Source organism: Melitaea cinxia, chromosome 1 (genome assembly GCF_905220565.1).
Source record: "Melitaea cinxia chromosome 1, ilMelCinx1.1, whole genome shotgun sequence".
Taxonomy (NCBI): Eukaryota; Metazoa; Arthropoda; class Insecta; order Lepidoptera; family Nymphalidae; genus Melitaea; species Melitaea cinxia.
The window spans coordinates 14674608-14689622 of NC_059394.1; the positions used below are offsets into that span (position 1 = coordinate 14674608).

At 31.9% G+C, this 15015-nt stretch overlaps 1 protein-coding gene across 1 annotated transcript; it reads left to right on the forward strand.

The window, feature by feature from the left end:
• The first annotated feature begins 1312 nt into the window (after positions 1-1312).
• On the forward strand, positions 1313-14268 carry LOC123657550 (alkaline ceramidase). Its single transcript, XM_045593078.1, has 5 exons — positions 1313-1420; positions 1585-1741; positions 1836-1935; positions 12761-12898; positions 13685-14268. Exons 1-5 carry the CDS (start codon positions 1328-1330, stop codon positions 14004-14006), a joined length of 810 nt encoding a protein of 269 aa, XP_045449034.1. The 5' UTR covers positions 1313-1327; the 3' UTR covers positions 14007-14268.
• Positions 14269-15015: the final 747 nt, after the last annotated feature.

Consider the following 15015-nt stretch of genomic DNA (forward strand, 5'->3'; position numbering starts at 1 on the left):
GACAGTCACGTCAATATCCAATCCAATTGACTATAGTTTCAGCTCCAAAAACATTTTACCCGTTTATCTTTTGGGTAATTGGAGCTAGACCTAGATCAAATTAAGCCCCTTAAATTTTACAAAACCCCTTAAATCTTACTGTCACATATCTATGATATATGGGTACTATAATGGCCAAAGGGCATTCCGAAAGTACACACTAGGCTAAAATGATTAACATTATTATAATGTGGCCTGGGCATTGATATGTTATAGAAGAATCTGATTAAAATAAACTTGGTGCTCCTCGCGGTTTCACTCGCGTGATTTCCGATCCGTGGTATATTATATCGCGATAAAATATAAAGAAGCATAAATGTTTATCTGGATTTCTAATAAAATTCGTACCAATTTTCATTACAATCCGTTTGGGACTATTTGCGTGACATTTTGGGTTACAAGGTTACAAACATACGTTCATCCCTCCTAACAAACTTTCGCATTTTTATTTATGTATGATTTGACGGTTCTTTATAAGTGTCGATTAAAATGCAGTATAAATTTGGCAAAATTTAATTAAATATCTATTTTAAATATGTACTTGTTCCCCGTGTTAAGTTTATATACTGCCATATACCTACTTAGTTAATATTTTTTTCTGGTTTATAGCCTAACATTTCCCATATTAAGAAAGATAATTGTTTTATATTAGGTTTTTTGGCGGCGATAACGTAATTATAAAACTTACATTAGTTTAAGAACTTAGTTATTAAGGTTGAATGAAAAGGTTTTTTTATTTTCTGTTTTTCAGTTTTTTTGGTGGTTTAAGTTAAAAAGTTCTTATAAAATATTCAAGTCATGTAAATAAATATGTTTTTAATTTTTCTATTCGATATCGATAATTCCTAAAAGTTGACATTTTTTTTTTTGGAGTTTATGGCGTGGTATCTAGACCTTTAAGCCAATAAAAAGTTGACATAACTGTATTAATGTTGCCAGCGTTATTTCAAGATACCAGAAACCTTGACGTAATGCGTAATATGTCAAATTGTCATAATAACAAACATATAGGTAACAAAGTATCAATACATACGCAAGCCAGAAACAAGTAACAACAAAATAAAATACCATATCGGATTTCGCTTTAGTGACGAGAGTACGTTTCGCGTCAATAACATTGCCTTTGTTTTTTCCGTATTCTGTTCTTAAAATTATTTCTATGTGATTTATAGAAAATTTAAAATCAAGAATAAGAAACGAAGTAGTTATAATTTCTATCAGCAGAATTTATTATGTGTCAGTAATATATGTTTTATTAAGCCTTTGTTTATAATAAACAAAGTAAAAAATGTGGTCACATTTGGAACGTGGCAGTTCACCAGTTGATTGGTGCGAGTCAAACTATTCCATATCGCCAGATATAGCCGAATTTGTGAATACAGTGAGTACTTAAATAATAATTAAAATACAACTTTATTAATACCCAAGTATCACGATAAAATAATATTTATTATGTCATAAATCACGAGCAGAAATAATTAACTTTTGAAAAAATATTTGCTACATTTTGGCAAGAATTACGCATTATATTAAACATTTTTTCAGATCAGCAATGTACTGTTTTTCTTATTTCCACCAGTACTCATACATTTATTTCAAGAATATGCCAAATTCTTCAATCCAGCCATAAATGTTCTGTGGGTTCTTCTAATGGTTGTAGGTCTTAGTTCAGCTTATTTTCATGCAACATTGAGTTTAGTGGGTATGTATAACTTAAATTTATATTTCATTTAAATATATGATAAATATAAATTAGACTTGTTAGCCAGTTGATAATAAAATACTTTTATTTTTAGGTCAATTACTTGATGAGCTTGCTATTTTATGGGTTTTCATGGCTGCATTTGCAATGTTTTTACCGAAACGATATTTTCCAAAATTCTTAGGAGGAAACAGGTAAGATGCTGTAATTATTATCTCATGCTTCTAATCAATCTTCGAAACAAATTTTTCTTCTATCTTAGTCTTTTAAAGAATCTCTTTTATTATAATAAAAGTTTTTTCTATAATTAAATAATGGTCTTGATGTGTGTATAAATAGAAAACATACAAATATCTATAAAACTTTTTAAATTTAATATCTTTATATTTAGCTACAAAAAATATAAATGTTGACTAACTTGAACTCATTGTTGTGTTGCGGAACTTTTTACATATTTTTAGGCTATTGCACAAATCTTAAATAATCAATTCTATGTTTATAATAGGTATATAGAGTTTTTTTTTCTGTTGCAATGTTATCACTAGTAGATAAAATTTAATTTTTTTTTATCTACATGCTAGTGGTTGTCAGACAGCAAGACAATATTGCTATTTTTGTGTGTTTATTGTTATGAAATTCTTCAATTTATAAAAAAAAAAAAACAATAAAATAGGCTATTATTGATGCAGTGTGTTTGTACACAGAAGTAGGCTACAATAATTCTAACAATAAAAAATTACTAGTCCCGTTAAAAGTACAATACATTTTAGTTCAGTTCATAATAATAGTCAAAATCAGTTTAAAATCCAAGAATTATTAGGACTGCTATTAGCGTTAATTTTAAAATAAAATTCTTCCGGGTATTTCTTTATAGTCTGTTTTTGTTCGTCACAAAGAAAAATATTTAAAAAATAGTCGAGAATGCAATCTCTATAACAATATTTCGACAATACTTTACATATTTTTGAATTCAAACCTACTTTTGATACGAACGAGATCGAGTGAGGTTCTGTGGATATAAATAGCTAGGTATTATTTTTGAGAAGCTATGTAAAAAATGTTTAATTACAAGTAATTCTTACATTGTATTAATTTTCGCACGCGACGATGAGGCCATATTATCAGATGTTCTTAATAATGGATAATTAAACAACTTTAAGAAAAGGAGGAGATCCTCAATCCAACTGTATTTTATTATATGCGTGTATATTGTCTCATAACTTTTTATTGGGTCTATCCGTTTTGATGATTCTTTTTGTAATCGAAAGCTGGTGCTGGTAATGTGGCCCCATTTAAATTTTATCGAGATTTGACCAATACTATTTGAGTTATCCCTAAAAATGCGAATTTAATCGATTTTTTTACTGACTACCTATATTGTATTACTTTTCAGTCTTTTTTTTCTTTCGCGAGCAAACAATTAAAATTCGTTATATTTATTTTATGCGATTTTTTATTAATACAAACGAATATTTTTAACATAATTTATTTTTCTCATAAACCTTAACTATCAGTAACCGAGTTAGCGACATTCTCAGAAAAAAAATTACTCTACTCCGTAAAATCGTAAAATTTGCTCTCTCAAGACAATATTTACGAAAATATATAAACAGAAAAATTGGTGTTGTTAAAAATACTACTTTATTATGTGTTATATAAAAAAATAACTGTTTGCACGAAAACGAAAACAAAAAACGATTTCAATTATATCTACAAGTAAAGCTACGTAGGCGGACGAAAAAAGAGCCAAGTAAATACGCGAAAATACGCGATACGGAAATTGTTAAGTCAAGTCTCATTCTTAATAATAAAAAAACATTAAAATTATTCGTTTTAACCTTCCATATACTGAGACATACGAGTATAATGTGGTAGTTTTATTTTTCAATTATTTTTCATAACATTAACCAATAACGTTTCTCATTGATTACATTATTATTCCATTACAATAGTATTTAAAGCTTCAAATAAACGTATTACACAAAATGTCAGACAAATACAAACATTTATACGTAAAACATTATAGTTATGGCGTTTATGGATTTTTTATGTTGTTGCGATAAAATTGCAGTGGTTGACAAGCATTTAATAATTCAATCATTGGCATTGTTTTGCGTGCTTTGGATAAAATTATGAAGTTTTTAAATAAAACGATGTGGGTGTTTTCAAAAAGTTTAATATGTGGTGTCATTGGGCACCAGGTAGGAACGAAGTTCCTTCGGAAACTATAGAAGGAATACACTTTGAAAAAAGAAAAATTGTCTAATTTTATATATATTTTCTAGTTCTTGATTTTTTTTTTAATTTTGTTGATTGGTTTTTAATTAAGTGCATAAAAAGTATTAAGGAAATTTAGTATTTTAGAAAATAACAAATACCGTAAAATAAAATAAATCATACAAAAAAATAATAATAATAATTCAAACTATTAAGTGAAATAAAAAAACGTGTCTTTATTTATTTTTGCCTAGTAATATTTTAGTTTTACAAACGTCATATTATACAGTCGTGTGACTGATATTACGTCACTTCCGTTATATGTATATTTTTCTTACGGTTTTAGTATCACATTTTTTTCAGTTCGCCCAGTCAAATGTCAAGCCTGCCGTAAGGAACTTCGTTTCAATTATTCACGAAAATGGCTCACAATTATCTTTATATTTTTTTAGGCATCTTAATGCATGTCTTTTAAGGAAAAGACGACTGATACCTATTTTTATAATAAATACTAGCTGTGCCCGCGGCTTCGCCTGCGTAGAAATCAGTGTGTCACAAAGTATTCCCGGTAAAATTCCAGTGAACCTCTCATCAACATCGGCTTAGCCGTTCTGTAAATATTCTTCTTGAACCGCATGAAAATCCGTTCAGTAGGTTTTGAGGGAATCGATCACATACACATTTGGGGACTTTGTTTTATAATACACTAACTGTTGCCCGCGAATACGTCCGCGTGGTTATGAAGATATGTATTACTATTAAAATGTTTAACGCAAATTATTTTTTTATTTCAGTCACTTGAAATGCTTATCACATTGAGTAACTTTTAAAAGGCACAATTTAGTATAATTTAATAGTTGTTTTTATAAAACCTCTTTATACATCACATTCTTAGTTTTATTTTCAGGCTGCAGTATAAATAACCTATCAGGCGAACTTATAGCTGCTGTATATGTATCATACAAACTATCAACCCCAATGAAACCCCCTTAGCCATGGAATATCGCAAAATCCGTTCTTAGCGGACGTCTACTAACTATAATCAACCTCCCTGCCAAATTTCATCTGTGTCCATCCTGGATGGATGGACCCTCCAGCGGTTTTTAAGTTCTCGTGATGAGTCAGTCAGTGACCTTTCTCTTTTATAACTAATAACTCCTCACCATCTATAGAGCATACATTTTAAATTTCAAGTCTCTTACTTCAAAAACATAGGACTTTTATACAAACATCCAATCCCTGTTTTATCCCCTTAGGGGTCGAGTTTCGTAAAATCAGTTCTTAGCGGATGTCTAAACCCTATAAGGAACCTACCTGCTAAATTTCAAGTTTGTAGGTGTTATAGTTTCGGAGATTTCGTGATGAGTGACCTTTCGTTTTTATATAGATATATATTATATACCTATATAGTCATAATACGTATATGAACACAATACTCAGAGTTGGGGCGAGAACGAATAGCAGGATCAATGTCAAACGCGCTAACGGGTCTATCATCGTTCAACGACCTACTAAATTGCAGTTTCTAACAAACCTCTTCAAAATCTCAGAATATTTATTAACTTTGAAGTAATTTAGTAATAGTCTTGTATGATAAATAATAATGAGTAAACGTGGAGTAATTCATAGCATCATCGTTTTTATCTATTCTCTTAAATAAAGCAATATATTGGCAATAATTAGCTGAGTTGATTCAGTTTTTCCAAAATCCAAGTCTACTCGTTTCTACTACTCGTTCGTATTAGCCCATGTCTTTGATTCTTTGAATCTCAGAAAACTGTCTCAATTTTAGCTGCTTTTCAGTTCGACTTTCTAATTTTTCATTTCCTTAGACTGCTTTTTTCTCCTGAATGTTATTTTTTGTGACAAGACTGTGTGGGTTTAGTAACGTTGTCATGCAAGACATGACTCAATTTAAAGTGACTAACATAATAACATTTGTAAACAGTAACTGCGGACATTCCGAATCGATGGTAGCTTCATATCTGATTCAGTGTGTACCATCCCACTGCTGGGCATAGGCCCCTTTCTCCATGTCGGAGAAGGGTAGGAATTTAATCTACCACGCTTCTCCACTGCGCGCCGGGTTGGCGGATGTATCCCTTACTATAATTATCGATCGCTGTCAAGTATCTATGATAACGCTGGATCGACTGCTTAACGTGCTGTCCGAAGCACGGTGGGGAGACTTATAATGATAGACAACCATACCAGAAGGAAATATTTGTACAAATATCCATCCCGAGCGGGAAACGAACCTGCAATCGCCTGTGTGTACCCGATGCGCACACCACTAAAATAAAATCATTTGTTAAATGGCGAATTAAAAGTGCTTTTAAAGCTAACTAAATGTTATGATGTACCTACTTAGGTAACATCCACAGTTATAAACCTCTCAATCGCTTAATGCAGCCAGTCCCAGACTAATCCACACTGTCCAGGTAATAATACAAACGCATTTATTTGCATAAAAATATTGTTTGAAAGTTTGTCATTTAACTATAACGATAACCGTATCTTTGTCCCTGATTTACTGAACGATTTTTTTCCTATTACGAATTATATTATGGTTACCGTTACCGTACCGCTATATTTTTTCGTAGATATCAATGGTTTTTTTTCCTCCATTTATACAAACCGTGTCCTGACAATAAAGAACACAAAAAAAAAACTTATTTGATGTAGTCTTTCTGAAGATGCGCGTATACAATTATATATGTATACATTCACAACTTTGTACCGCCTTAGATTATATATATATATATATATATATATATATATATATATATATATATATATATATGTAATAAAACTAATAAAAAAATAATAATTGTGATTTCCATTTTCCACGTTTCCTACGATTTAGAACAATTAAATGTAATTTTAATTCATGAACCATTAAAACACTCAGGTATAAGAATTGTGCTAATATGCGATAAATTGTGACAATTAATTTGTACATTAGCATCTTTATAAAATAGAAATGGTAAATTCGGAACGATGTGATCATACAACGGTTAATAACACAGTTTCTTTTGTAAGACCTCTCGACCTTCACAGTTAATGTGGTAATTACTTCTTAACATTAATTTACGTTTAATTATGATATACCAAGTACGACTGTACGAGCTCGCAAGTGTGGTAAATTGCATTGCGTTCTTTGTGCTATGAACATTTCAAAATCTAGCGCACAGACATTAAACATCCGTTATATATAATACGTAGGATATCTATATAAAATAAATAAATATACTACACTTTTGAATTAAAAATAAAATATTGTTAATTGAAGTTATACTCCTTTTGGCGCGTTAGGGAAAAATGATGAGAGAAAATGTTTACGATGCGTACATTTGTAACATATATATGTAACCTAGATATACATAATACAGTATTAAGAAGTAGTAAACGTTTTTGTTTTGAAAACACTACGCAACGACTCACTTATTGCGTGTTATCGTTGCATATAAAATATTTTTTCTCGTTCATTTGTTCAGTACCTACAGCTGTGACCTCCATAAAACTGATAAGGCATTAAATCAATATTTCTATAATAGTAGTAGCCAGGCGAGTGGTTGATGAGTTGATGAGTGAGATGAGGAGATGAGTACCAAAAATAGAGTGGTTGATGAGTTAACAACCAGGTTAAATGAGTCAATTTTTAGGACGAAAATGATTCGTAGCTTTGATTTTCAAACTACGACAATGTCAGAGATTGTGTTTTACTAAACCGCAAATTGTTTTATAAGTAACAAAATCTAAAAAATTACATGGTGTGAATGTAACCGGACGCAGCAGGGTCACTACCAACTGCGCCAATGGGCTAATCAATATAACGCTATGGAAAAAATCTCACAAAACATGGACAAATACAGACCAAATTCTGACCAAAATATGAGATCTGATAATTCCTTATAACTCGGTATGAGAGGGAAAGGATGAGGGAAGATATTAAAGATATCAAACAAGAGGAAATATTGATAAAATTAGATTACAATATTATATTTTCGTTGTAGTAGAGAAACTTACCGTATAAAAAATCGTACAAAAATCATACACTTTGTTGTACAAAATACCTGGAATCTAGCTAACGTTGTTAAAGTTTAAGAGGAAAGGGTACCGAAGAGACTTTTCAAAAATAGGTATTTGAATAAAATGTTTCTGTCGCGCTGCATGCCGCTACCGCGCCCCGCGCCATCTCCGCCCCGTTTTTTCTATGTGTGACTGTCGTGTTGTTAGTGTGCGTGCGCCGGCTATTCAGCTATTAATTGTTGACGATATTTTAGTATTCACATCTTTCGTTTGTGATTGACTACGAGTTCATATAGCGCATAGTGCTATTTTTCTGAATTTGGCTTGTTTTATTGAATTTGTTCTGCATCGTATTGCTGTGACTCGGCTTACTATTATTGAATTTCGTAAACTACTTATTATTTATGTTTTATTATTTTGAATTGGATACTCTTTGTGACTTGATACATGTCTATATTTTTGTGGGTAATTATCGAAATACTTAGGTACTTTACTTATGAATTAGGTATGTAATTACATGGTTGAGGTGTGTGTAAGAATGGGTAATGAAATACATACATAATTATAGTGTATACATGTAGTACATAGTATAAGTGTAAGTATAGTATATATATGTAATGTAGTACATATACAGTATAAAATGTTTGCCTTAGTACCTATATAATTTGTAATGTCTCATGTTTGTCGCAGTTATTAATACATAGGTATAGGTTATATATATTAATTAACATATAATTGCGGCGATATAACAATGGTTAAAAATAATATTATAATTAAAAAAAAAAACAAGAAAAGCCGCCTGCGTGAAGAACAACTATTAGAAAGTCAATTGAAAAAGCTGGAACAAGATAAAAATTCAATAATTACACAAAGATAGCTAAATAAATCACACCAATTTCAAACATTATGTACTGTACACTTACAAAAATCATGAAGGCGACTTTTTCAATTATTATTTTATTTATGTTTTTTTAGTTAGGCAAATTACGTAATCGATTGAATTTTTTTAAAGAGTGGTTGATTAACATGACAACATAACAATACACTTTATTGAACACCAACAGAAAATAATAATACGTATCAGATTGATTTTTAACCGACTTCCAAAAAAGGAGGAGGTTCTTAATTCGACTGTATTTTTCTTTTTTTTTGTATATATGTTACTTCAGAACTTTTGACTGGGTGGAACGAATTCGACTTGTACGCAAAGGAAAAAAAGCCGACTTCAATTACATCGACATGTAATACAACAAAGGTAGACGAAAATATAGTCAAGTAAATACGCGTTATTAAAGATTACTCAAAAATTTGTTATCAGATCTCGATGAAATTTAAATATGACTACACGATAAACATCAGCTTTCGATTAAATTAAAAATCATCAAAATCGGTACACCTAGTAAAAAGTTATGCGGTATAATACAACGTAGGTCGACGAAAATAGTCAAGTAAAAACGTATTATTTATATTACTCGAAAAGTTGTTGTTAGATCTCAAATAAACTCAAGTGAGACCAAATGACACACACCACCTTTCGATTAAAAAAAAAATTTGTAGAAATCGGTCCACTCAGTCAAAAGTTCTGAAGTAACATACATAAAAAATACAGTTAAATTGAGAGCTTCCTCCTTTTTTGGAAGTGGGTTAAAAATAGAAACCGATTTTACACGTCTATAGAATTCCTAAGTCGACAAGCTTGAACAGTGAAAGATTTAGTATAAACGAAAGAGGAGTGAGAGGGAAATTCAAGAAGTAAGCTTTCCTCAGAACGAAAACTGCGTTCATTGGAATCACTAAGAAACTTAAATCGTCGTTTTAGATAAGCAGGTAAAACAGGGTTAAAGAGAATAGAGTAAAGTAAGTTGAGAATATACGTATTCCCGAAGTAGGGAATTGGGTGCCACTCAGGGCGTAACTACTGCCGTATCAGCCGTATCAATGATACGGGGCCCCCTATTTACAGGGCCCCTAAGGTGTGTAAGCAAAAATTAGTAAAATGTTATCCACAATGTCACTTAATCTTGTGCTTCCTGGAAAAAAGAATAAAAAAACTGTCATACATACCTATAGAGTTTTAACTTCAGAAATGACTGAAGTCTGAAAAGCAGTCCCCTTTTATCCGAGTCAAGCGTGCGCCCAATTGTTGATAAAATTCTGTATCGTTTATTTCGGGATTTAGTTAATCATTATGAACAATGAATTAATCTTTTTTATATAAGAATGGGGCACACAAGCAGACGAAGCCATCTGATTTATAACGGCTACCGTCACCCATGGCCTTTAGAGAAAAGATGTAGACACTAGACGCTTTAAAACCCCCAAATTTTAGCAAGGTCATTCCACACTTTGAATGTACGCGGAAACATTGCGCACGAAGCTTGCACATTGGTTGCAAACCACTGGTGGATACAATTAGCACCACTAGACTTCTTGACATCGAAATAATGCAGAACACGGCAAACGACACTGCTCATAGTGCACATGACGCATCGCGTGTTCTCACCGTGGAATGCTCGGTGGTGCTTTTCCCTCATCGTCAAGAGTTGAATTCGACGCAAAAAGAGTGCAAAGAATTTCGCTTACTTTTTCGCATAATATGCCAGAGAGCCTTCAGGTTCGCGCAATGATGGAAATGTAGACTAAAAAAAGTTACCTTCGACAGCTTTTGTAAGAAACAAAAGGCATGGGTTCCATTTGGAAAGCCCAATAGTCTCTCGCCAATTCTGCTGTGTTTGAACTTTGCCCTAGCGATTTACTACCTGTAAGACCTGGAGGCAGCGTTGAATCTCTTCTTCAGGTTATGCGCCTGTGAATCCCCCATATAGATGCGGAAGATTCATAGGAATTCACTAATAGTATTGGCCTCACAGGCTGAAGCGAACGATCCCCCGCATCTATTGCTGCAGGTCAAGGCTAATAACTCTCCAGCTTGGAACTACAAGCTCTTTAAATTAGCTTAAAATCCGAAATTCAAAACATTCATTCCATTAAAGAACTCATGGAATTATTACTGATAAAATTCAATAGCCTTGCATCCAATTTTCCGGAGGTATTAACTTGATGTTTTTCAAAACTAAAACTGATAAAAAATTACCTAAGAATTTCGATGGAACAGGAACAGCTACAGCAGACTACACTCACTATTGTCTATTCTAGGAGGAAGTTATAACTTATAATCAATAAATATTTATTTTAATTCAATGCAAGCATTTTTTGTGAGAAATCTTTACCCATCACTTACCTGCCCCCCCACTAATTTTGATACAGGGTCCCAAGGTTCCCGGGGTTCCAAGGAATGCTACGCTAGTGGGGCCACTTGAGTTTTTTACGCAATTCAGAAATATGATTCTATTTGCGAAGTCCAAATACGAATCGCATAGGTACATAGATTCGACCAAATTTAATAATCTGCTCCTCAGTAATGTCAAGAAAACAACTAAGCAATTTTTTACCGATGAAAAAAAACAGAGGAGGTTCTAAAGTCGCTACGTAACTATATTTATTTATGTTTGACCATGCATAGCTTTTTACAAAGTATTACGAAATTGATAAAAAAATATATTGGAAAGAGTAAACCCCGAAGTTGTTTTTCGCCTTGGAGGCGAGGAAGAAGCGCGGCTCGCAGCTTGCTTGGCATAGGCATGGGAAAGAGCAGTCCTAATTTTTTAAACTTTCTTATTGTATTTTTTATTAGTATTACGGTAATAATAATCATAATATACTTTTTTGAAATCCTTGTATTGAGCCCTTGTGATACCAAAAACAAACAACACAGTTATTTACCATAATTATCATTGTTATTTGTTAGCGAAACCCTTCGTTAGCCCAGGTTTGCACAGTGTTACGATAAAAACCGCATATACAAATACGGTTTTATTGTAGTTATGAAAAGAGAAATTATTTAATTTTGTTAATACGAATTTTAGAAAATATCGACTAAAAATAACATCACTAGTGTATCGATATAATTGTCGACTATGAGGCATCACTTCGCTGGCGTATATACGTATTGCTTTGACCCTTCCCTCCCCCAGACCTATCCCCCAAAAAGCAAGAAAGGGACAACTGCAGCTCAGACCGTTTTAGGTAGATAATTTTTGACCAAAACAGTGTTTCGTAGTCGACTGTTTTCTCCTCAAAACATGGCAATTTTTTAAAAAATTTTTTTTTAGAAAATAAAAGAAGACTTCGGCTATGCCCCTATGTTTTCATTTTTTTGAAAATATGCATATATTTTTTTTAATGAGTGTCTGAAAATGTACAAAAAATTATGCAATATTTCGAGTTTTTGAAGTCTCCTAATTCCTATGATAATAAGAATATGAAAAAAATCAAAACATAGGGGCATGGTCATGGCAGCAAAGAGTTCTATGTCACAAAAATATTTGATCTAGTGTCATTATCCAGGGAGAAAACAGTCGACTACGTTTGTATGGAGAAAGACCCGGTACCCTTTCCTCTTAATAATATGATCTTAAAATGCCTACTTTGTTTTTGACCATGTCTTACTCTTTATTAAAAAAGCCTATTACCCCCGATCATAAAAAAATGTACACTAATACGTAAACGTTTGACAGTTTTTTTTTTTACAATTTATTTTAAACGCTAGTGATATTTCGCGGATTTGCGCGGTTCGAAAAAATCGCAATTCTGGGTCTGCATTCGAGTATACTCATACTAAAGTAGCTTTCCAATGAAATAAGATTTCTAGAACCACGTAGCAATTTTTGAGGTTCAGAAATTATTAACCCTTTTTATTTTTATTTTCAGGAGACGTTTAGCGTTCTATTCTAGTGTGATCTCTGTAGTGTCGACAGGATTTCTCGTTATGCACCCAAAAGCGAATGCATTTGCTCTGATGACTCTTGCTCTTCCAGCTATCGGATTTTTGTGTAAAGAATTGAACAGGTATTTATCATTAAATATTATTTTTAGTAATGAACTCATGTAATAACTGAACAGATACTTATTTACGGATTGGAAAGCTAAACAATAAACTAAAAATTGTACATGGCATTGCCGTGATACCATATTAATATATTTTTATATATAAGATAATAATTGTGTTTGCAGGCAAACGAAGAAAAACCGACTTCAATTATATCGACAAGTAATACAACTTAGGTAGACGAAAAAATAGTCAAATAAATACGCATTATCAAAGATTACTCCAAAAGTTGTAATCAGATCTCGATGAAAGTTAAATGTGACCACATGATAAACATCGGCTTTTGATTAAATTAAAAATCATCAAAATCGGCACACCCAGTAAAAAGTTATGCGGATTTTCGAGAGTTTCCCTCGATCTCTCTGGGATTCCATCATCAGATCCTGGTTTTCTTATCATGGTACCAAACTAGGGATATCTCCTTTCCAACAAGAAAAGTATTATCAAAATCGATTCATAATAGACGGAGTTATCTCCGAACATACATAAAAAATATATATATACGGTCGAATTGAGTAACCTCCTCCTTTTTTGAAGTCGGTTAAAAACAATTACGACAAAAGAAAATAAGTTGCCAAATTATTGCGATGGCCATTCCAGAAATTTTTAAGCTTTTTATCTTAACTAAGTACCTATATCTAACTAGAAACGAGAACTAACTAGAAGTTTGTAAATGAGTGAAACACGCTTTTAAAATGAAAACGATTCCATAATCGAAACTAATTGTTGCTAATTTTTCATTTCAGAGTAAAATGTGCACGTGTATATCGTTTGGGTTTGCGATGTGTAGCGGTATGTTTCCTAGCAATATTTTCATGGATCACAGACCGTATGTTCTGCGACACGTGGCTTTACATCGATTTTCCGTACATGCACGGTGTTTGGCACGTCCTTATATTCATAGCTAGTTACACGGCACTCGTTCTGTTCGCGTATTTCAACGTGTCAGAAGAAAGACCAGAGCAGAAACCTCAGTTGAAGTATTGGCCGCGAAATGACTTCGAACTTGGCATTCCATATATAACTATAAAACATCCGTGCAAAAAAGACATACATTTAGCCATTTAATAAAATTAATTGGTTAATTTTTGATAGAAAAAAAAAAAATTATAGTGACAGCTCGAAATAAAAAAAAATATTCTATCGTTTTAGTTAAAATAATATATGACAAATTGTAGGTAAATGACATGTACAAAAGACGTTTGTTTTGTTTTTTCAAGTAGAATTAGGTAGGTTTGTGTGATTTAGAATGTGTGCCAATCTGTGATTATTAATTAGACTACTAATCGTAATGACGTGCAATGATTAACAATTTATAATTTTACTTACACTAAAATTTTTCTTAATTTGTTTATTTATTGATATGTTTATTATTTATTTATATTATTATTATTATATAATTAGATTGTAGGATTCACTGTTTTTTGCCATTTTGATGACTCTGTTTTGTTTTAAAATCTCCTCTACCCCAAGGTTCTCTGAAAGAAATCTCTTACCTACCGATAAGACCGCCTTTGTGCATATTATTATTTTGTAAGTTTTTATTTTTTAAGATACCTGTGTACTTTATTTGTTTAGATTGCACCTGTAAAGATTTAATATTTCAAACTATAACCAGATATTGTCAAAGTTGAGTTTAAGTGTTTTAAATCAGGTAATAGTTGTGGGAATACCGAAACTTTTATAAATAATTGTGTTTGCTAGCAAAAGAAGAAAAAAAAACCTACTTCAATTACATAGACAAGTAATACAACGTAAGTTGACGAAAAAAACTTAACAAACGCACTAGTCGTTACTACGATTTTCGAGGGTTCGCCTCGATTTCTCTAGGATTCCATCATCAGATCCTGGTAAAGTAATCCTGGTCCGTAATATTAATATATATATTACAGTCGAATTGAGTAACCTCCTCCCTTTTTGAAGTCGGTTAATAAATAAAACTAGGTTTTAAAATTATTTGGTGACAGTTGTGTAATCTCAATGTATTATGAGAAACTCATTATTTTTTTCCTTATCCATCATTATAAAAGTTGTAGAGTGGAAAACTATTAAATTATCTGTTAAATTAAAAAAAAAA

Coding starts and splice junctions, on each gene's coding strand:
- LOC123657550 (XM_045593078.1), top strand. CDS start 1,328: ATGTGGTCACATTTGGAACGTGGCAGTTCACCAGTTGATTGGTGCGAG. Junction 1,421..1,584: donor TAGCCGAATTTGTGAATACA/GTGAGTACTTAA, acceptor ACATTTTTTCAG/ATCAGCAATGTACTGTTTTT. Junction 1,936..12,760: donor AAATTCTTAGGAGGAAACAG/GTAAGATGCTGT, acceptor TTTTATTTTCAG/GAGACGTTTAGCGTTCTATT.